The sequence below is a fragment of the Lethenteron reissneri genome, chromosome 60 (genome assembly GCF_015708825.2).
Source record: "Lethenteron reissneri isolate LAM-NWPU_2019-01 chromosome 60, ASM1570882v1, whole genome shotgun sequence".
Lineage (NCBI taxonomy): Eukaryota > Metazoa > Chordata > Hyperoartia > Petromyzontiformes > Petromyzontidae > Lethenteron > Lethenteron reissneri.
In genome coordinates, this window is record NC_083838.1 from 6,910,692 (window position 1) to 6,933,469 (window position 22,778).

General features: G+C 46.9%; 1 protein-coding gene across 2 annotated transcripts; it reads right to left on the bottom strand.

Annotated features, from left to right (window-relative positions):
- Nucleotides 1-841: 841 nt before the first annotated feature.
- On the bottom strand, nt 842-21,553 carry LOC133358006 (plasmolipin-like). Of its 2 annotated transcripts, none has more exons than XM_061576273.1 (5): nt 21,329-21,553; nt 18,453-18,594; nt 14,269-14,442; nt 7,887-8,006; nt 842-3,948 (listed from the first exon to the last, which is right to left on the bottom strand). In XM_061576273.1, exons 2-5 carry the CDS (start codon nt 18,576-18,578, stop codon nt 3,805-3,807), a joined length of 564 nt encoding a protein of 187 aa, XP_061432257.1. In that variant the 5' UTR covers nt 18,579-18,594; nt 21,329-21,553; the 3' UTR covers nt 842-3,804. The 2 variants fall into 2 exon arrangements, with proteins under 2 accessions (XP_061432257.1, XP_061432258.1); XM_061576274.1 differs by having other exon boundaries at nt 18,453-18,590; nt 21,325-21,553.
- Between the last annotated feature and the right edge of the window lie 1,225 nt (nt 21,554-22,778).

Sequence of the window (22,778 nt, forward strand, 5' to 3'; positions counted from 1 at the left end):
CTCATCTCGCTGACACTGCTCATCGAGTACAGCGCGTTGCAGAGGTCGCAACCGGGTACCCGATACCCGTACCCTACCCGATACCCGGCTACCCGTATCCGGCCGGGCACGGGTACCCGTTTGCGACCCTGGTGCGGCCGGGTACGGGTAGGCCGTGAGTCACTGGTGAGTCACCGTTTGTCACTCATTTCCCGACGTCTTGTCTCTTCTCACAATTCAAGTTCCTAGAATCAACCCACCCGCGCCTGCAACATGGCTTCATCCCAGAGGTCGCAATCAGGTACCCGATACCCGTACCCTACCCGTACCCGGCCGGGTACGGGTAGAGTACGGGTACGGCCGGGTACGGATACGGGTACCCGTTTGCGACCCTGGTGCGGCCGGGTACGGGTAAGGAATCAAAACCCGTTTGTGACCTCTGGCGCGTTGCGCAAGGCGGTAGCCATGGAGTCAACATTGGGGGGGGACCAAATCTTCCAGGGGGTCTGGGGGTCCCAACCCAAAAAAAATCTAAATTTGAAAACTCATTTCCTGCCTAAAATAAAAAAAAATTCACTAACACATGGGATGGACTTTTCATCAATTTTTTACAATAATGTCTAATAGTGTATTGTATTACATGGCTCTGTTTTTATATTTTTTAACCATTTCTTGTTTCATTGTATGTAATGGCAGAGATGAGGGATTAATAAAGAACAACCATAACCACAATCATATAAACACAAATCTATGCATTGATTTATATGAAGACGAGTCCAGATATTGTAGCCAAGGTTTAGCAAATTGTTGTTTTTATTTACATAGCATAGACAGTATTTTTATAGCAATATATTGGGGGGGGGGGCATTTTGAGCATATTTGAATATTGGGGGGGGATGTGTCCCCCCCCAATATTTATTATAATTATCATAATTACGGCTTTGGTACGTACCAAAGCCGTATACCCCCAGCGAGTCCGCGTACTTTATGACTGAGAACCACTGTGACGAGTCCATGGTCTGGGTTCGAGCCCTGGCTCTGGGTGTCTCCGTCTATTAAAATCCACAGTGACCACGTCAAGAGCAACAGAGCCTGAGACACTGAGAGACTGAGTTCGAGCCCTGGGTCTCGGTGTTTCTCCGTCTATTGAGATTCACAATGGCCACGTCAAGAGACACAGAGCCTGAGACACTGAGAGACTGAGTTCGAGCCCTGGGTCTCGGTGTCTCCATCTATTGAGATTCACAGTGGCCACGTCAAGAGACACAGAGCCTGAGACACTGAGAGACAGAGTCCGAGCCCTGGGTCTCGGTGTTTCCCATCTATTAAGATCCACAGTGGCCATGCCAAGAGACACAGAGCCTGAGACACTGAGAGACAGAGTTCGAATCCTGGCTCTGGGTGTTTCCCCTCTATTGAGATCCACAGTGGCCACGTCAAGAGATACAGATCCTGAGACACTGCCAGACTGAGTCCGAGACCTGGGGCTGGGTGTCTCTGTCTATTGAGATTCACAGTGGCCACGCCAAGAGACACAATGACTGAGACACTGCGTAACTGAGTTCGAGCCCTGGGTCTCGGTGTCTCCGTCTATAAAAATCCACAGTGGCCACGCCAAGAGACACAGAGCCTGAGACACTGCGTAACTGAGTTCGAGCCCTGGGTCTCGGTGTCTCCGTCTATAAAAATCCACAGTGGCCACGCCAAGAGACACAGAGCCTGAGACACTGAGAGACAGAGTCCGAGCCCTGGGTCTCGGTGTCTCCGTCTATTGAGATCCACAGTGGCCACGCCAAGAGACACAGAGCCTGAGACACTGAGAGACAGAGTCCGAGCCCTGGGTCTCGGTGTTTCTCCGTCTATTGAGATTCACAATGGCCACGTCAAGAGACACAGAGCCTGAGACACTGAGAGAGAGAGTCCGAGCCCTGGGTCTCGGTGTCTCCGTCTATTGAGATCCACAGTGGCCACGTTAAGAGACACAGAGCCTGAGACACTGAGAGACAGAGTCCGAGCCCTGGGTCTCGGTGTCTCCATCTATTGAGATTCACAGTGGCCACGCCAAGAGACACAGAGCCTGAGACACTGAGAGACAGAGTTCGAATCCTGGCTCTGGGTGTCTCTTGTTTAAGTGCAAATGCGTATACAAGTGTAACGTTATATCCCTTCAATGACGGGTGACACGTGAAGAATGGGTTCCATTTGAATAGCAACAGTGTTCCAATGAAAGTACATTTTTTATATTTAACCTTTTTACGACTTCTACTGAAGTTGTAACATCTTGAAATTTCGAGAAATACCAAAACGCACAGGAATTTTTATCACGTGTGTGTTGTGGGCTCAAACTTCGAAGAGACGTCTTCTTAGAGGCAACGCGTTTATTCAGATCAAAGATAACAATAGCTGTAACACTACGGGGTACGGTCCCTGTAGCACTACGGGGGTAGGGCCCCTTCACCCGATAACCTTCTAGCGGGGCCCTACACACTCAGGGCTACGTTCTCACGGGTCCTCCGCTACGGGAGCTAGGGGAGGCTAGCCTGACCCGACCTCGCCAGGGTACTGGTCCCACCGCTGGTCCGCTACAACCCGGCTCTTACTAGAGCCTCGGTTGAGGGTCCCCAGGGTGCTGGTCTCGTCTTATGATGTCTTCGGGTCTTGAGTGGACTGGCTTTAATACACAATTCTAGATTTGAAGCTTTCGTGACTGCAAGGATTCATGCTCTTAGTTTTTTCGGTAAAGTCACGTAGGTAAAAAATTAAATAGAAATAGATTTTAAAAGTGATTTTTATTATTTTATTTTTATTAATTTTTATTTTATACGCAATTTGGGGCTTCCTCGTCACAGCAATCTCTTAGACACACTTAAGCGGTTTGTGCTTTCGCTACGTTGTCCCCACCTGAAGGAGGACGCTTGTGTTGCGCCCGAAACGTCGTAATTTAATTTCGTTGTTTTCATTGATTTGATTTTTTTTTTTTACCGACGTGGCTTTACCGAAAAAAACAAAGAGTATGCATCTTTGCCGTTACGAAAGCTTCAAATCTAGAATTGAGTTGGGACTTACCCCGCCCCGAGCCACACCTTCCATCGAACCTTCCAGACGGATCTCGAAGGGTCGGGAATGAACCTTTAGCCCCCAGCCCCCACCCCTTGGGGGTCTGGGGTCTCTACCTCCTGTCACGGGGCACTAAGGGGGGGGGGGTTACCTGAGGTCAACCACCTCCCACTCACTCTCCCGGCTGCTCCCTATTGGCCTGTGAGCCAGGCGACAAGTCAGAAGATACATAGCGCCTCAATAATGGTGCAACACGTGCTTCCTAGCCCAAACCTAGCCCTACCCTAGCACTAGCCCTAACCTAGCCCTACCCTAACACTAGCCCAAACCTAGCCCTAACACTATCCCTACCCTAGCACTAGCCCAAACCTAGCCCTACCCTAGCACTAGCCCTAACCTAGCCCTAACACTATCCATCCCCTAGCACTAGCCCTAACCCACCCTAGCCCCACCCTACCACTAGCACTAGCCAGAGCATTGCCCCAACACCGGCTCCAACACCAACCCTAGACTAGCTCGAGCACGAGCCCCAATGCCAGCGGGAAGAAAAAAAAAGAAAGTCACAACTGTTGTTAAAACACCGTATATGAACGTTGCCCCCAATTCTCACACATCATCATAGCACAGACAGCACACACAGCACACACACAGCAGACACCATCAGAGCGCACAGTACACATCACAAATCATCACCGCAGCACACACAGCACACACACACACACATCATCTGGCTCTGGAACAATCACCATCACCCCTCCTGCCCCCTGGTCACTGCTGGTATGGTGCTGGCTCGTCGCTGATGCCGTGGCCACTGCTGCTGCCTATGGCTCCCGAGTCGCCTCCACTCTTCCACTCGAGCCAGCCCAGGTAGGAGCCAGCCGCGTACAGCAACGTGCAGAGCAGGGCGAAGAACTGCGAGGCACGGGCGCGGTGGGTGAAAGAGCGTTACAATGAATAGGCGGAGTGAGTGAATGGGTCAGTTCGGTGGGTGGGTGGGTGAGTATGGGTCCCCCTCCTTCTGGTAGGAACCTCCTGGTTACACCAGCCCACAGGGGATTATTGTGTCCGTTCGTCCGTCGTGCAGGGAGGGGCTGGGTGGGGAGGGAGGGGCTGGGTAGGGAGGGGAGGGGCTGGGTGGGGCTGGGTGGGGAGGGGAGGGTGGGGAGGAACTGGGTGGGGAGGGTGGGTAGGGGCTGGTGGGGAGGGTGGGGAGGCGCTGGGTGGGGAGGGTGGGGCTGGGTGGGGGGTGGGAGAGGTGGGGCTGGGTGGGGAGGGGCTGGTCACCCCGTGGTGCCCTTATATAACTCAACGTTTAACCTACTCACGCCGGCTTGTGCCCGCCCTCACAGTCGGGCATATTTGCGGAATACACCACGCCGCCGTTGACCCTGCAGGCCATTGACCGAGCAACCCGACGTTCCTACCAGCTCCCTCCGCAGGAATGTATTTTAGAATGACGGGAGGGAGGGGAGGGGGGGGCGTTAGAATGAACGAGTGAATGCATTTATTATTTATTATTTATTTCATACCTACATGACTTTACCGAAAAAAACCTAAGAGTATACTATTTCTATTGTATCAGTGAAGGCCCACTTACCACTCTTTATCAGAAGCGAGCTGGCCACAATAGTTCAACGAAGTGGAGTATCATCACGTGGACATTCATAGCAGCCGAATACTCTCTAAATGCATGATGTTGATTCTAAATGTGGAGTGAAAAAACCGGAGGCCCCGGAGAAAGATCCACGCGACCACGTGGAGAGAGAGAGAGAGAGACGCAGACTCCAAATATACAGCAGCAGGCGTCAGGGTCGGGATCAAACCCACGACCTCCTGTACACCAGGCGAGGTAGTTAACATCTCCTAGCCACCGTGATGATGATGGGAGAGAGAGACACGCAGACTCCAAATATACAGCAGCAGCAGGCATCAGGGTCGGGATCGAACCCACGACCTCCTGTAGACAAGGCGAGGTAGTCAACATCTCATAGCCACCGTGATGATGATGAGAGAGACGCAAACTCCATATATACAGCAGGTGTCGTCAGGGTCGGGATCGAACCCACGCCCTCCTGTAGACCAGGCAAAGTAGTCAACATCTCTACTCTTTGGTTCTTTCGGTAAAGTCACGTAGGTATAAAATAAAATAAATCTCGACGTTTCGGGCGCAATACAAGCGACCATCATCAGGTGGGAAAGCATGGTTCTGCTGCTGAGACAGACAATATTAAAAAGGTTTGAAATGGGTGTTTAGCCCAAGGGTCATAAAGAAGTGGCCGGGGCTAGTGATGTTAATGCGAGAGATTATCATGATGTTAATGTGAGATATTAGCGTGATGTTAATGTGAGAGATTGGCATGATGTTAATGTGGGAGATTAGCATGATGTTAATGTGAGGGATTAGCATGATGTTAATGTGAGAGATTAGCATGATATTGTGACGTTTTAGCATGATGTTAATTTGAGAAATTAGCGTGATGTTAATGTGAGAAATTAGCGTGATGTTAATGTGAGAAATTAGCGTGATGTTAATGTGAGAAATTAGCGTGATGTTAATGTGAGAAATTAGCGTGATGTTAATGTGAGAAATTAGCGTGATGTTAATGTGAGAAATTAGCGTGATGTTAATGTGAGAAATTAGCGTGATGTTAATATGAGAAATTAGCATGATGTTAATGTGAGAGATTAGTATGATGTTAATGTGAAAAATTAGCATGCTGTATACGTGAAAAATTAGCATGATGTTAATGTGAGAGATTAGCATGATGTTAGTGTGAGAAATTGGCATGATGTTAATGTGAGAAATTAGCATGATGTTAATGTGAGAAATTAGAGGGCACGTAAGTGGATATGTTAATGTGAGAGATTAGCATGATGTTAATGTGAAGAATTAGCATGATGTTAATGTGAAGGATCAGCATGATGTTAATGTGAGAAATTGGCATGATGTTAATGTGAGAAATTAGCATGATGTTAATGTGAGAATTTAGAGGGCACGTAAGTGGATATGTTAATGTGAGGGATTAGCATGATGTTAATGTGAGAGATTAGCATGATGTTAATGTGAGAGATTAGCATGATGTTAATGTGAGAGATTAGCATGATGTTAATGTGAGAGATTAGCATGATGTTAATGTGAGAGATTAGCATGATGTTAATGTGAGAGATTAACATTATGTTAATGTGAGAGATTAGCGTGATGTTAATGTGAGAGATTAGCATGATGTTAATGTGAGAGATTAGCATGATGTTAATGTGAGAGATTAGCATGATGTTAATGTGAGAGATTAGCATGATGTTAATGTGAGAAATTAGCATGATGTTAATGTGAGAAATTAGCATGATGTTAATGTGAGAAATTAGCATGATGTTAATGTGAGAAATTAGCATAATGTTAACGTGAAAAATTCGCATGATGTTAATGTGAGATATTAGCGTGATGTTAATGTGAGATATTAGAGGGCACGTAAGTGGATATGTTAATGTGAGAGATTAGCACGATGTTAATGTGAGAGATTAGCGTGATGTTAATGTGAGATATTAGAGGGCACGTAAGTGGATATGTTAATGTGAGAGATTAGCATGATGTTAATGTGAGAAATTAGCATGATGTTAATGTGAGAGATTAGCGTGATGTTAATGTGCGAAATTAGCATGATGTTAATGTGAGAGATTAGCGTGATGTTAATGTGAGAGATTAGCGTTATGTTAATGTGAGAGATTAGCATGATGTTAATGTGAGAGATTAGCATGATGTTAATGTGAGAGATTAGCATGATGTTAATGTGAGAGATTAGCGTGATGTTAATGTGAGAGATTAGCATGATGTTCATGTGAGAGATTAGCATGATGTTAATGTGAGAGATTAGCATGATGTTAATGTGAGAGATTAGCGTGATGTTAATGTGAGAAATTAGCATGATGTTAATGTGAGAAATTAGCATGATGTTAATGTGAGAAATTAGCATAATGTTAACGTGAAAAATTAGCATGATGTTAATGTGAGATATTAGCGTGATGTTAATGTGAGATATTAGAGGGCACGTAAGTGGATATGTTAATGTGAGAGATTAGCACGATGTTAATGTGAGAGATTAGCATGATGTTAATGTGAGAGATTAGCGTGATGTTAATGTGAGAGATTAGCATGATGTTAACGTGAGAGATTAGCATGATGTTAATGTGAGAGATTAGCGTGATGTTAATGTGAGAGATTAGCATGATGTTAACGTGAGAGATTAGCATGATGTTAATGTGAGAGATTAGCATGATGTTAACGTGAGAGATTAGCATGATGTTAATGTGAGAAATTAGCATGATGTTAATGTGAGAAATTAGAGGGCACGTAAGTGGATATGTTAATGTGAGAGATTAGCATAATGTTAACGTGAAGGATTAGCATGATGTTAATGTGAGAAATTGGCATGATGTTAATGTGAGAGATTAGCATGATGTTAATGTCAGAGATTAACATGATGTTAATGTGAGAAATTAGCATGATGTTAATGTGAGAAATTAGCATGATGTTAATGTGAGAAATTAGCATAATGTTAACGTGAAAAATTAGCATGATGTTAATGTGAGATATTAGCGTGATGTTAATGTGAGAGATTAGCACGATGTTAATGTGAGAGATTAGAGGGCACTTAAGTGGATATATTAACGTGAGAGATTAGCATGATGTTAATGTGAGAAATTGGCATGATGTTAATGTGAGAAATTAGCATGTAACTGTTAACGTGTCGCCACTAACAGCACTTGCTCCCGACAGTCTGCCACAGGCTACACGTTGGGAGATCTTTGCCTTTGTCTCTGACGAGGGGACTGGTCGTGTCGCCTGCGACCTCTACCGTCGAAGCTGCCCAGCGGTTGTAGATGAAAGGAACGCCCGTTGCCAACTGCACCGAGGCTGCGTCCGTGATGAACGCCGTCAGATACATGACCGCCGACAGGGAATCCAGGCACAGGACCTGCACGAGACACAAAGATAAAAGATCCCCCGTGTAGCCTTAACAGACTGTAGGGGCAAGTGCTGTTAGCGAGCAGCACCTATGAAGGCCGGAACGGTACAAGACGGGGTGGGTGGCCAGCACCACGCCCGACCCCCTTTGTCTCCCCAGTGGCAATGTTACACACCGCACCAGGTACTTATTTAAGGCTGAGTCGACCTAGGGGAGGCCAGGACCGGTTCAGATAATCGTCACTGGTGTTGGCCGTGAGCGGGAATCGAACCCGGGTTGCCAGGTTCATAGCGCAGCGCGCTAACCGCTGCACCACCGCTAGGGGGGTGGGTCAGACATTTGTGACGATGTGTGACGATGTGTGACGAGGGGGGGAGGGGGGGTTGAGAAATGTGACGTCACATCAAAATGCGCAACTTTAAATAAATACAGACAACACGTTCTACTTAATTAAAAATACTTTTTAATAAATGTTTTCTCTTGCAACATCAGAGTGCAGCGCCACATTAAATACGCACTACAATGACAATAGTTTAAAGCGATTTGAAGCATGTTTTATTTTGGGGGGGGGGGGGCTGGTTTGCTTGTCGGAAGGGGTGCAATGAGTAACCACAATTGCACACACACAGACACACACACAGACACACAGAGACACACACACAAAGAGACACACACACACAGACACACACACGGGGACACGCGCGCCCACGTATACAAAGACAGGCAACAATGACAAAGACCCCCCGTATAGCCTTAACGGACTGGAGGGGCAAGCAATGAGTGAGGGGTGGGTGGCCAGCACCACACCTATGACTCGCCAGTGGAGATGTTTGTTAGTCACCACACCAGGTACACATTTGAAGCTGAGTCCACCTAGTGGAAGCCCAGGACACCACACACACACGTGTGTACGAGCACACACACACATAAACACGCCCTGCGGGAGGCTGTGACTCATGAAATCTCACAGAGGATCGCTCCACTGAACAAAATAGTGACGTGGTTCAGTTTGCAGGTGCGACTTCGCAAAGTTGATGTAACAAAAAACATGTCATGGAAGCTGGTTCATCAGTGAGAGTTTTCATAAGTGTGGGTGTTCATATGTGCAGGTGTTCATAAGTGCGGGTGTTCGTAAGGGCGAGTGGTGTTCGTAGGTGCAGGAATTCGTAAGTGTGGATGTTCGTAAGCGTGGGTGTTCATAAGTATGGGTGTTCGTAGGCGTGGGTGTTCTTAAGTGTGGGTGATGTTCGTAAGTGCGGGTGTTGTTTGTATGTGCGGGTGGTGTTTGTAAGCACGAGTGGTGTTAACAAGTGCAGGGTGTTCGTAAGCGCGGTTGTTCCTAAGTGCGGGTGGTGTTCGTAAGTGTGAATGGTGTTCGTAAGTGCGGGTGGTGTTCGTAAGTGTGAATGGTGTTCGTAAGTGCGGGTGGTGTTCGTAAGTGTGAATGGTGTTCGTAAGTGCGGGTGGTGTTCGTAAGTGTGAATGGTGTTCGTAAGTGCGGGTGGTGTTCGTAAGTGCGGGTGGTGTTCGTAAGTGTGAATGGTGTTCGTAAGTGTGAATGGTGATCGTAAGTGAGGGTGGTGTTCGTAAGTGTGAATGGTGTTCGTAAGTGCGGGTGGTGTTCGTAAGTGCGGGTGGTGTTCGTAAGTGTGAATGGTGTTCGTAAGTGTGAATGGTGTTCGTAAGTGCGAGTGGTGTTCGTAAGTGCGGGTGGTGTTCGTAAGTGTGAATGGTGTTCGTAAGTGCGAGTGGTGTTCGTAAGTGCGGGTGGTGTTCGTAAGTGTGAATGGTGTTCGTAAGTGTGAATGGTGTTCGTAAGTGCGGGTGGTGTTCGTAAGTGTGAATGGTGTTCGTAAGTGTGAATGGTGTTCGTAAGTACGGGTGGTGTTCGTAAGTGTGAGTGGTGTTCGTAAGTGTGAGTGGTGTTCGTAAGTGCGGATGGTGTTCGTAAGTGAGGGTGGTGTTCGTAAGTGTGAGTGGTGTTCGTAAGTGCGAGTGGTGTTCGTAAGTGAGGGTGGTGTTCGTAAGTGTGAGTGGTGTTCGTAAGTGTGAGTGGTGTTCGTAAGTGCGGATGGTGTTCGTAAGTGAGGGTGGTGTTCGTAAGTGTGGGTGGTGTTCGTAAGTGTGGGTGGTGTTCGTAAGTGCGGGTGGTGTTCGTAAGTGAGGGTGGTGTTCGTAAGTGAGGGTGGTGTTCGTAAGTGCGAGTGGTGTTCGTAAGTGCGGGTGGTGTTCGTAAGTGCGGGTGGTGTTCGTAAGTACGGGTGGTGTTCGTAAGTGCGGGTGGTGTTCATAAGTGCGGGTGGTGTTCATAAGTGCGAGTGGTGTTCGTAAGTGCGGGTGGTGTTCGTAAGTGCGGATGGTGTTCGTAAGTGCGGGTGGTGTTCGTAAGTGCGGGTGGTGTTCGTAAGTGCGGGTGGTGTTCGTAAGTGCGGATGGTGTTCGTAAGTGCGGATGGTGTTCGTAAGTGCGGATGGTGTTCGTAAGTGCGGATGGTGTTCGTAAGTGCGGGTGGTGTTCGTAAGTGCGGATGGTGTTCGTAAGTGCGGGTGGTGTTCGTAAGTGCGGATGGTGTTCGTAAGTGCGGGTGGTGTTCGTAAGTGCGGGTGGTGTTCGTAAGTGCGGATGGTGTTCGTAAGTGCGGATGGTGTTCGTAAGTGCGGATGGTGTTCGTAAATGCGGGTGGTGTTCGTAAGTGCGGATGGTGTTCGTAAGTGCGGGTGGTGTTCGTAAGTGCGGATGGTGTTCGTAAGTGCGGGTGGTGTTCGTAAGTGCGAGTGGTGATCATAAGTGCGAGTGGTGTTCGTAAGTGCGAGTGGTGTTCATAAGTGCGATTGGTGTTCATAAGTGCGAGTGGTGTTCGTAAGTGCGAGTGGTGTTCGTAAGTGCGAGTGGTGTTCGTAAGTGCGAGTGGTGTTCGTAAGTGCGAGTGGTGTTCGTAAGTGCGAGTGGTGTTCATAAGTGCGAGTGGTGTTCGTAAGTGCGAGTGGTGTTCATAAGTGTGAATGGTGTTCGTAAGTGCGAGTGGTGTTCGTAAGTGCGGGTGGTGTTCGTAAGTGTGAATGGTGTTCGTAAGTGTGAATGGTGTTCGTAAGTACGAGTGGTGTTCGTAAGTGAGGGTGGTGTTCGTAAGTGTGAATGGTGTTCGTAAGTGTGAATGGTGTTCGTAAGTGCGAGTGGTGTTCGTAAGTGCGGATGGTGTTCGTAAGTGTATATGGTGTTCGTAAGTGTGAATGGTGTTCGTAAGTGCGAGTGGTGTTCGTAAGTGAGGGTGGTGTTCGTAAGTGTGAATGGTGTTCGTAAGTGCGGGTGGTGTTCATAAGTGAGGGTGTTGTTCGTAAGTGTGAATGGTGTTCGTAAGTGCGAGTGGTGTTCGTAAGTGCGGGTGGTGTTCGTAAGTGTGAATGGTGTTCGTAAGTGCGAGTGGTGTTCGTAAGTGAAAGTGGTGTTCGTAAGTGTGAATGGTGTTCGTAAGTGCGAGTGGTGTTCGTAAGTGTGAATGGTGTTCGTAAGTGCGGGTGGTGTTCGTAAGTGAGGGTGGTGTTCGTAAGTGCGGGTGGTGTTCGTAAGTGTGAATGGTGTTCGTAAGTGCGAGTGGTGTTCGTAAGTGTGGGTAGTGTTCGTAAGTGTGGGTGGTGTTCGTAAGTGTGAATGGTGTTCGTAAGTGAGGGTGGTGTTCATAAGTGTGAGTGGTGTTCGTAAGTGCGGATGGTGTTCGTAAGTGCGGGTGGTGTTCGTAAGTGTGAATGGTGTTCGTAAGTGTGAGTGGTGTTCGTAAGTGCGGGTGGTGTTCGTAAGTGCGGGTGGTGTTCGTAAGTGCGGGTGGTGTTCGTAAGTGCGGGTGGTGTTCGTAAGTGCGAGTGGTGTTCGTAAGTGCGGGTGGTGTTCATAAGTGCGGGTGGTGTTCATAAGTGAGGGTGGTGTTCGTAAGTGCGAGTGGTGTTCGTAAGTGCGGGTGGTGTTCGTAAGTGCGGGTGGTGTTCGTAAGTGAGGGAGGTGTTCGTAAGTGCGAGTGGTGTTCGTAAGTGTGAATGGTGTTCGTAAGTGCGGGTGGTGTTCATAAGTGAGGGTGGTGTTCGTAAGTGCGAGTGGTGTTCGTAAGTGTGAATGGTGTTCATAAGTGCGGGTGGTGTTCATAAGTGAGGGTGGTGTTCGTAAGTGCGAGTGGTGTTCGTAAGTGCGGGTGGTGTTCGTAAGTGCGGGTGGTGTTCGTAAGTGAGGGAGGTGTTCGTAAGTGCGGGTGGTGTTCGTAAGTGCGGGTGGTGTTCGTAAGTGCGGGTGGTGTTCGTAAGTACGGGTGGTGTTCGTAAGTGCGGGTGGTGTTCATAAGTGCGGGTGGTGTTCATAAGTGCGAGTGGTGTTCGTAAGTGCGGGTGGTGTTCGTAAGTGCGGGTGGTGTTCGTAAGTGCGGGTGGTGTTCGTAAGTGCGGGTGGTGTTCGTAAGTGCGGGTGGTGTTCATAAGTGCGGATGGTGTTCATAAGTGCGGGTGGTGTTCGTAAGTGCGGGTGGTGTTCGTAAGTGCGGGTGGTGTTCGTAAGTGTGAGTGGTGTTCGTAAGTGCGGGTGGTGTTCGTAAGTGCGAATGGTGTTCGTAAGTGTGAGTGGTGTTCGTAAGTGCGAGTGGTGTTTGTAAGTGCGAATGGTGTTCGTAAGTGCGGGTGGTGTTCGTAAGTGCGGGTTGTGTTCGTAAGTGCGGGTGGTGTTCGTAAGTGCGAGTGGTGTTCGTAAGTGTGAATGGTGTTCGTAAGTGCGGGTGGTGTTCGTAAGTGCGGGTGGTGTTCGTAAGTGCGGGTGGTGTTCGTAAGTGTGGGTGGTGTTCGTAAGTGCGAGTGGTGTTCGTAAGTGCGGGTGGTGTTCGTAAGTGCGGGTGGTGTTCATAAGTGAGGGTGGTGTTCGTAAGTGCGAGTGGTGTTCGTAAGTGCGGGTGGTGTTCGTAAGTGCGGGTGGTGTTCGTAAGTGAGGGAGGTGTTCGTAAGTGCGAGTGGTGTTCGTAAGTGTGAATGGTGTTCGTAAGTGCGGGTGGTGTTCATAAGTGAGGGTGGTGTTCGTAAGTGCGAGTGGTGTTCGTAAGTGTGAATGGTGTTCATAAGTGCGGGTGGTGTTCATAAGTGAGGGTGGTGTTCGTAAGTGCGAGTGGTGTTCGTAAGTGCGGGTGGTGTTCGTAAGTGCGGGTGGTGTTCGTAAGTGAGGGAGGTGTTCGTAAGTGCGGGTGGTGTTCGTAAGTGCGGGTGGTGTTCGTAAGTGCGGGTGGTGTTCGTAAGTACGGGTGGTGTTCGTAAGTGCGGGTGGTGTTCATAAGTGCGGGTGGTGTTCATAAGTGCGAGTGGTGTTCGTAAGTGCGGGTGGTGTTCGTAAGTGCGGGTGGTGTTCGTAAGTGCGGGTGGTGTTCGTAAGTGCGGGTGGTGTTCGTAAGTGCGGGTGGTGTTCATAAGTGCGGATGGTGTTCATAAGTGCGGGTGGTGTTCGTAAGTGCGGGTGGTGTTCGTAAGTGCGGGTGGTGTTCGTAAGTGTGAGTGGTGTTCGTAAGTGCGGGTGGTGTTCGTAAGTGCGAATGGTGTTCGTAAGTGTGAGTGGTGTTCGTAAGTGCGAGTGGTGTTTGTAAGTGCGAATGGTGTTCGTAAGTGCGGGTGGTGTTCGTAAGTGCGGGTTGTGTTCGTAAGTGCGGGTGGTGTTCGTAAGTGCGAGTGGTGTTCGTAAGTGTGAATGGTGTTCGTAAGTGCGGGTGGTGTTCGTAAGTGTGAATGGTGTTCGTAAGTGCGAGTGGTGTTCGTAAGTGAAAGTGGTGTTCGTAAGTGTGAATGGTGTTCGTAAGTGCGAGTGGTGTTCGTAAGTGTGAATGGTGTTCGTAAGTGCGGGTGGTGTTCGTAAGTGAGGGTGGTGTTCGTAAGTGCGGGTGGTGTTCGTAAGTGTGAATGGTGTTCGTAAGTGCGAGTGGTGTTCGTAAGTGTGGGTGGTGTTCGTAAGTGCGAGTGGTGTTCGTAAGTGCGGGTGGTGTTCGTAAGTGCGGGTGGTGTTCGTAAGTGCGAGTGGTGTTCGTAAGTGCGGGTGGTGTTCGTAAGTGCGGGTGGTGTTCGTAAGTGCGGGTGGTGTTCGTAAGTGCGGGTGGTGTTCGTAAACGCGAGTGGTGTTTGTAAGTGTGGGTGGTGTTCGTAAGTGTGAATGGTGTTCGTAAGTGCGGGTGGTGTTCGTAAGTGTGAATGTTGTTCGTAAGTGCGGGTGGTGTTCGTAAACGCGAGTGGTGTTGTTCGCAAGTCGAGGACTGCATGTAACTCACAAACAATGGCCAGGACACGCTGAGGCAGTGCACGGGCAAGGCGAACGACTGGTAGGCAACGAGGAGCAACGTCACGACCCAGCAGAAGACGGTCACGAACAGCACCCACTTGTAGGCGGCGAAGACCGAGTAGGGGGTGGAGGCGACGAGGGACCATGCCAGCAGTCCGCATATCTGGACGATAGCGGTGGACAAACAACACGAAGTTTTCCCCCACCGTTGTATGGCCTGTAACAGACTATCCATATTCTTGGTTCTTTCGGGTAAAGTCACGTAGAATGACTTTACCGAAAGAACCAAGAAGATGAATCCCTGCAGTCACGAAAGCTTTAAATCGAAATTTAGACTATCCATAGTAAAGGTTTGTTTTTGCATTAGATAGTGTATATATGAATGTCGTTAAACCCGCCACCACCTGACATAGCCACTTAGTAAGGTTTGTCACGTAAGCAAATCATGCCAATTATTTCTGAGTTCGGCACTAACCGGCGTGTTGGAGAGAAAACCCACAACATTACAATTCAAGTACGAGGTTTCGCTAGTAATTACTGTGTCGAGTGTTGGTGGGTTTAACGGCACATTTACATTTACGCGATCTAACCCAAAAAACCTCTATTAGGATAACATTGCTTCGGAAAGCCTATGTGTTAATCTGTAAAAGACTTTTGGGGGCAAGTGTTGTTAGCGAGCACCTATGAAGGCTGGAATGGTACATACACACACACAAAAAGACAAAGAACCACTTACTCATATGAAGCTGAGTCGACCTAGGAGAGGCCTATGACCGGTTCAGATTATTGTCACTGGTGTTAGTGGCCATGAGCAGGGAATCGGTTCGCCCGGTTAGGAGCACACCACTACACTTACTACTATGCTCTTTTACAACAACTGCCATTCCCCACTAATTGGCGGTGATATCAACACAGCGGCTGCGCCAAGCTATGCGCACTTTAAGGCCACGTGAAGTGTCGAACGACCATTGGCAAAAGGTCACGGGACAGACCCAGCAGTTGCCATAGGTTGACCAAATGCACCAGCTGTGCCCCCTTACTATGCCATCAGCTTGCTCTGTTGTGAGCGTCGTCCCTCTGCCCTCCATTGTTGTTGGAGGGCGACTGCCTTCAATTGCCTTGGAGCATCCTTCACGAGCCTCCTCCATAGAGGCCGATCTTGACACCGCTGGTACTAGTCTTCAGCAAGTCCATTTAGCTCCACATCTTCCCGTACCGCATCAGCTCCATCTCCTCTCCAGCCCGTGCAATGCCCGTTTAGCTCCCATCTATCCGGCCAACACTACTGGCTCCACTCCTATATACACACACACGCACTCACTTTTACACGCTCGGTCCCATACACACGCGCATCAAGTTCAAGTTCATGTATTAGGTAGAGCCCTGTGAGCCATTCAGCTCTTGAATCGGGTGCAACCGCAACAAACAAAAAACAAAAACATGAACAAAAAAACATCTTAAAGTGAATATGTGACTAAGTGCAAACAGAAAATCCAAGAAAAGACAGCAAAAATATTGCAGAAAAAACACCGTACACCAACGCTGTGTGCAAAAATCCCAGTGGGATGCAAGTCAAACAACAACAACCACAAGACAACTTAGATTAAGGCCATCAGTCTAACTCTGTACTACAACAACACAAACATGGCTAAACCAATACACTTTTCGAAATCACCAAAATAAAGCCATGAAGGCAATGAAAAAGCAATCATAGGAACTGACGGAATTTTCACAATAAATGGCATAAACAACATGTACTACCAAAACCCTGCAGCCATAGCTGGCTGCATGAGTCACTCCACAACAGCAGGAGCATCAATCGGAGTATTGTAATTTTTCAATGCACCTTTAAGATCAGCACACTAAATCAAAACACAGGTCATACTTTGTAGCGATCATCCGGAGCGAAACATTTTATTTTAGGTCACTGAATAGCACTGGCAGCTAGGGGTGTACAACTCCTCTAAAGCAGTTTTGAGTGAAGATCTCATAGGTAGTGACTCAAGTTTCAATTTATTTGCAACAGCATTCCAGACCCTGGGGGCATCAATAGCAAAGGCCCTTCCTCCAGTATATGTACGGCAATAGGGAATATTAAGCTGGTAAATGAGTGTAGACCTTAGGTCAAATTTGTTCTTTGAAACAGAGACAAGATCCAGCAGGTAATCTGCAGATTTTTTTGCAAGTACATCATGAATAAATAAGATCTGGTGCACAAGCCGTCGAACATTCAGAGATGTTAAGTTTGACCCAATGTAGAGATCACAGTGGTGAGTCCTATATGGGCAGTTCAATGCAAATCTTAAGGCCGAGTGATACATTGAGTCAAGCTTCTTCAGTACAGTACTTGGGGCTGATTTATACACAATGTCACAGTAATCAAGTAGAGGCAGTACGGTAGCTTTAATCAATTCCAAACGGAACATAGGAGGGAAGCAGTGCTTGTGTCGATATAGAAAACCAATTTTAATTTTTGTCTTTTTCCCAATATAATCAATGTGATCTTCAAAATTCAGTTTTGAATCCAGGATGACCCCAAGATACTTATAGATCTTGACTTGCTCTATTTGATCATTATTTAAGGTATGTAATTGGGGAAAAATAACTTCCCGCTTTAGTCCTGGTGAGAAGCATAGCACCTTGGTTTTGGCAGGATTTAGGACTAGTTTAAGAGCAACTAGCTGATGTTGTAGTTTGTTGAAATCACTCTGGAGCTTAGCAATCACGTCATCCGGAGAGCGGCCAGCAGTAATTAGTACCGTGTCATCTGCAAAAAGATTTACCCTGGAATAATCCAGTTCAGTGCCCAAGTCATTTACATAAAGAGAGAACAAGAGGGGGCCGAGAATGGAACCCTGTGGAACCCCTTTTGTTATCTTAACACTGTTTGACCTCCAACCATCTGTGAATACAGTTTGGGTGCGAGAAAAGAGGTAATTTTTTAACCATTTTACTGTGTTTTCGGAAAAACCGAGGCAACTTATTTTACTAAGCAGGATGTTGTGGTCTACTGTATCAAAAGCTTTGGACAAGTCAAGAAAAAGACAGGCGCAGTACTGCTTATTATCAAGGCTACTGTAAATGTGATTCAGAGAGTCTAATGCAGCAGATGTGGTGCTGTATTTTTTTCGGAACCCAGATTGTTTTAGATGTAATAGATTGTTGGCGGACAGGAAACTGCTAATTTGGTAGGTCAATAATTTTTCAAAAATTTTCATCAACGGGGACAAAATTGAGATAGGTCGGTAGTTATTTGGATCATCTTTAGGGCCCCCTTTGTGAAGTGGACGAACATAGGAATGTTTCCATTCTAGAGGAACTGATGCTTCTTTGATGGACAGGTTGAAAATATGGGCTATAGGTTTGTATATTAGGTGACCAACAGTTAGTAGAGCAAAGACGGGAATACTATCTGCTCTGGTAGAGGAGGACCCTTTGAGGTAGGACAGTTGTTTCAGAACATTACTTTCGTGGATTGGCTGAAAACTAAATTCGCTTAATGTTTGGACAGGAGTGTAGGAATTTGCATGAGCAGGGGTGACTCCCAATACATTATCAAATAGGGTACCAGCTTCAGAAAAATGAAGGTTAAAATTGTCAACTATTTTTTGGGGATCTGAAAAATATTCCCCATTTCGGTTAAGCTGAACGGGCAGATGATCTGTTTTGGATGCCTTTTCGATACATTTGATTGTTTTCCAGAAAATCCTGGCATTTCCATGAGATTCAAGGAGAGTGGAAGAGAAGTAGTTATTTTTTGCATGCCGTATTTTTTTTACGCATCTATTCCTTAAAATCCTGTATTCTAGCCAGTCATTGACCAAATTACTTTTCTGAGCACATGCCCAAGCCTTGTCCCTAGTTTTCATGAGATTTGTAATGAAAGGATTAAACCATGGTGGACGGTTGCCTTTAGTTTTAAATTTAACCAACGGAGCATGTTTGTTAAGAATTTGGAGAAACGTGTACCTGAAGGTCTCCCAAGCCGTAGTCAGGTTTGGAATATCACAGACCTTGTCAATATCCGAGTGAAGCACATCATTAGTAAATGCCTGAGTGCTGAAGTGTCTCATGGAGTGCTTCTCAACCAATTTAGGGGGGGCATGCATCCACTTACTCACTCACTCGCACACACACACACAAACACACGCACAGGTGAAAAAAACCTCTCACCAATTCGCCCAGAGCAATTGTGCCGAGGAGTGAACGTAGGTAGGAGAAGTTCAGGCTCGGAAGGAACACGGAGCCTGCGCCCTGCTGCTCAGGCCGAGTGCTGCCGACGCCATTGTTGTCGGCCATTTTTGTTTCAACCTTCCTGAAAATCAGACGCAAGTATCCACTTTCAAAGTGGGTTTAACACAATGAACGCAGAAAATAACAAAAGTAATAATACTTTATAAAAGAGCCCTTAAGCAATTGTTTTCAGTGAGCTAGTGTTTAAAAGCATTGGTGTGGCTCCCCTCTCGTTTATAGCACCACAGAGAGTGGGTGGTTTATTCGACTATTTCCCATGGCAAAACCTGAACATACAGCAGACTATTCTTTGGGTCTTTCAGTAAAGTCACGTAGATAGGTTCAAATAAATAAAAATAAAATAAACAAAAAGCTACGACGTTTCCATCACAATACAAGCGATCGTCACGCATCCCCCCACCACCCTCCGCGTAGGCCGTGTATTAATCCAAGACAAGAATCCAAGTCTCGGACGATGCCGGGTAGTAAAGCTAGTCTTCTAACCTATAAAAGGCATTTTTTTGTCTGTCCGTCTGTCCGTCTGTCCGTCTGTCCGTCTGTCTGTCTGCTTACGCACACTTGCGAAGGATTTGGCTCGCAAACCGTGGGGTTTACGTGAAAAAAAATTAGCCAGGTACCACGCCGTAAGCCCTGTGCTTGGCATAGGCTATTCCGTTTTGCCATCCGTCAACAAATTAGTGAAATTAGCGTTTTGTGTGCGATATATATTTATTTATTTATCCGCCCAAGCTGCACGGGGGTTGCCGCTGGCAATGCACGCGCATCATCGGTGGATGGTGGGGGGGGAGGGATTTCTCCCTTGCGTTCAAAATGCAAAAAAATACACGCAACGCTGAGGTAAATTCATTAAAGTGTCATGTCCTCTTCGCTCTCCCCCCACGCCAATGTGTGCACGTACTACTATAGGGTCGGTAGATACTCATATTATAGTGCTTAGAGAGTATTATTGTAGGCCGAGGGCTCTGCACGGGACTAGGCCTCACCACGGCATATACTACTGTAGTGATAGGAGGTACCACCACAGTCAGTATGTACTGCTGTAATCATACAGTTACCACCACAGTCGGTATGCACTAATGTAATGGAACCAGGTACCACCACAGTATGCACTGCTTTAATCATAGCAGGCGCCACCACAGTCAGTATTCACTGCTGTAGTGATAGCAGGTACCACCATAGTTGGTATGCACTGCTGTAGTGATAGCAGGTACCACCACAGTCAGTATGCACTGCTGTAGTGATAGCAGGTACCACCACAGTCAGTATGCACTGCTGTTATCATAGCAGGTACCACCACAGTATGCACTGCTGTAATCATAGCAGGTACCACCACAGTCAGTATGCACTGCTGTAGTGATAGTAGGTACCACCGCAGTCAGAATCAACTGCTGGAGTGAAAGCAGGTACCACCATAGTTGGTATGCACTGCTATAATCATAGCAGGTACCAACACAGTCGGTATGCACTGCTGTAGTGATAGCAGGTACCAACACAGTCGGTATGCACTGCTGTAGTGATAGCAGGCACCACCACAGTCAGTATGCACTGCTATAATCATAGCAGGTACCAACACAGTCGGTATGCACTGCTGTAGTGATAGCAGGTACCACCACAGTCGGTATGCACTGCTGTAGTGATAGTAGATACTGCTATCGAGTTGGTAGATACTGCTATATAGAGTTAGTAGATACTAAAACAGTCAGTATATACCACTACAGTCAGTAAATACTGCTACAGTCAGTAGATACAGTCAGTAGATACTACTACGGTCAGTAGCTACTAGAGTCAGTAGATACTACTATAGAGTGAGTAGATACTGCTATAGAGTTAGTAGATACTACTATAGTCAGTGGATACTACTATAGAGTCAGCAGATACTTCTACACAGTTAGTCAGTACTATTATAGAGTCGGTAGATACTACTACGGCCAGTAGCTACTAGAGTCAGTAGATACTACTATAGAGTGAGTAGATACTACTATGGAGTTAGTAGTTACTACTATAGAGTCAGCAGATACTACTATACAGTTAGTCAGTACTACTATAGAGTCGGTAGATACTACTGTAGGGCCAGTAAATGATACTACGGTCCGTCGTTACTAAAGTCACTAAATACTACTACACAGTCAGTAGCTACTACTGGCTCAGTAGATACTACTACAGAGTCAATAGATACTACTTACTCTGTTGTTTGTAGGGTGTGTAGGTATGTATACCTACGCGGGGATAAATATATTTTTTGAGGAGGGGGGGGGGTCGACAATTTTCGGAAACCTTTTAGGTCAACTATTTACCCTCCACTTTCTATAACTTTTTGGACTTGTGCAAGCCTCTTATGATTTTGTTGGTGGAGAAATGGACAAACGGCCCACCTGGCTTTCACAATAGCTTAGCATCTGTGTATGTATATGTAAGGTTTTTAAGAGAGAAGTTTTGAAATATATTTTTCGCCCGGGCAACGCCGGGTACTTCCCGCTGGTATAGATATAATTATTTACTATTTTTTTTATAAAGCGATTTTTTTTTTACCATAACGCAATGTTCTTCAGGAACGCGACGACTACTACACCACCACCATCGCATTATAGAAGAACAGACTTGTGCTTTATCCTCACCTATAATTATACATTATTTATTATAACGCGATGTTTCACAGCAAAACGCGCTGTTCTTCAGGAACGCGAATACCACCACGAACAGCATTACATGAGAACGGACTGCATAGACACGTAACGATATTACCATACATAATAACGTTGTCACATTTTATGGAGGTATCAAATGTTTGGACTTACCTCTTCTTCTGCGAGTCGAGGAGAGAGAGTGAGACGAGAGAGGCAGGAGAGAGAGAGTGATGGAACGAGTTGTTTCCGCGTGAAGCTGTGAAGCAGAACGTGACGGTGGTGGTGGTGACGGCGGTGGTGACGGTGGTGGTGGTGGTGGTGACGGCGGTGGTGCTGATGGTGGCGGTGATGAAACACGCAGAGTCATGAAAGTTCTGTCACAGGATGTTGCGCCACGCACGCAGTTTGGCCAGCGCTCCGTGCAACCCCTTCTGACTTTCTTCCCGTGGCACCCTGCGAGTCTTTGAACTAATCAATTAACAAACTAAAACGAAACTTTTTTTGTTTTTACCAGGTAAGGTCCCACTGAGATACGTAGATTTTTTTTAGAACCGCACCTGCCTGTCACGCATGACAACTCAACGGAGTGGCTTATCATCATCGGCATCATCACGTGGACATTTAAAGCAGCCAAATACGTATTCTTGGTTCTTTCGGTAAAGTCACGTAGAAGGGAAGTAATAAAATAATTAAAATAAAACATAATACAATAATTCTCACGACGTTTCGGCCACAACGCAAGCAGCCGTCCTCAGGTGAAACCAGGTCTGTCGAGGCGACAGCGTCTGACAGACCTGGTTTCACCTGAGGACGGCTGCTTGCGTTGTGGCCGAAACGTCGTGAGAATTATTTTATTGTTTTATTTTTATTATTTTATTACTTCCCTTCTACGTGACTTTACTGAAAGAACCAAGAAGATGAATCCCTGCAGTCACGAAAGCTTTAAATCGAAATTCAGCCAAATACGTTAAAGGCGTGACGTTAATTCTCAATGTGGAGTGAAAAACTGGAGGACCCGGAGACAAATCCAAGCTACCACGGGGAGAGAGACACGCAAACTCCAAATATACAGCAGCAGGCGGCGTCAGGGTCGGGATTAAACCCACGACCTCCTGTATACCGGGCGAGGGAGTTAACATCTCCTAGCCACCGTGATGATGATGAGAGAGACACGCAAACTCCAAACACACAGCAGATGTCAGGGTCGGGATTGAACCCACGACCTCCTGTATACCGGGCGAGGGAGTTAACATCTCCTAGCCACCGTGATGATGATGAGAGAGACACGCAGACTCCAAATATGCAGCAGGCGTCAGGGTCGGGATTAAACCCACGACCTCCTGCGTACCGGGCGAGGTAGTTAACATCTCTTAAAAGGTTTTAACCTTCATGAGAGATAAAAACACAAGTACGAGTGTGTTGGTTAATGCAGCCTTGATGATGCCTTGCAAAAGGCGTTAATTTGGTGTTTGCACATCTTTAACACAGCTTCCCGTTGTATTGCCAGAGAAGGATAAAACCCGCGTTTTTAAATCCTTTATATTAAGTTCGCTTGCTTGCTTGCGCGCTTACGACCGTGCAAATCTTTCGGTCGTTTTTTATTTGAATCCTTTATTAAATC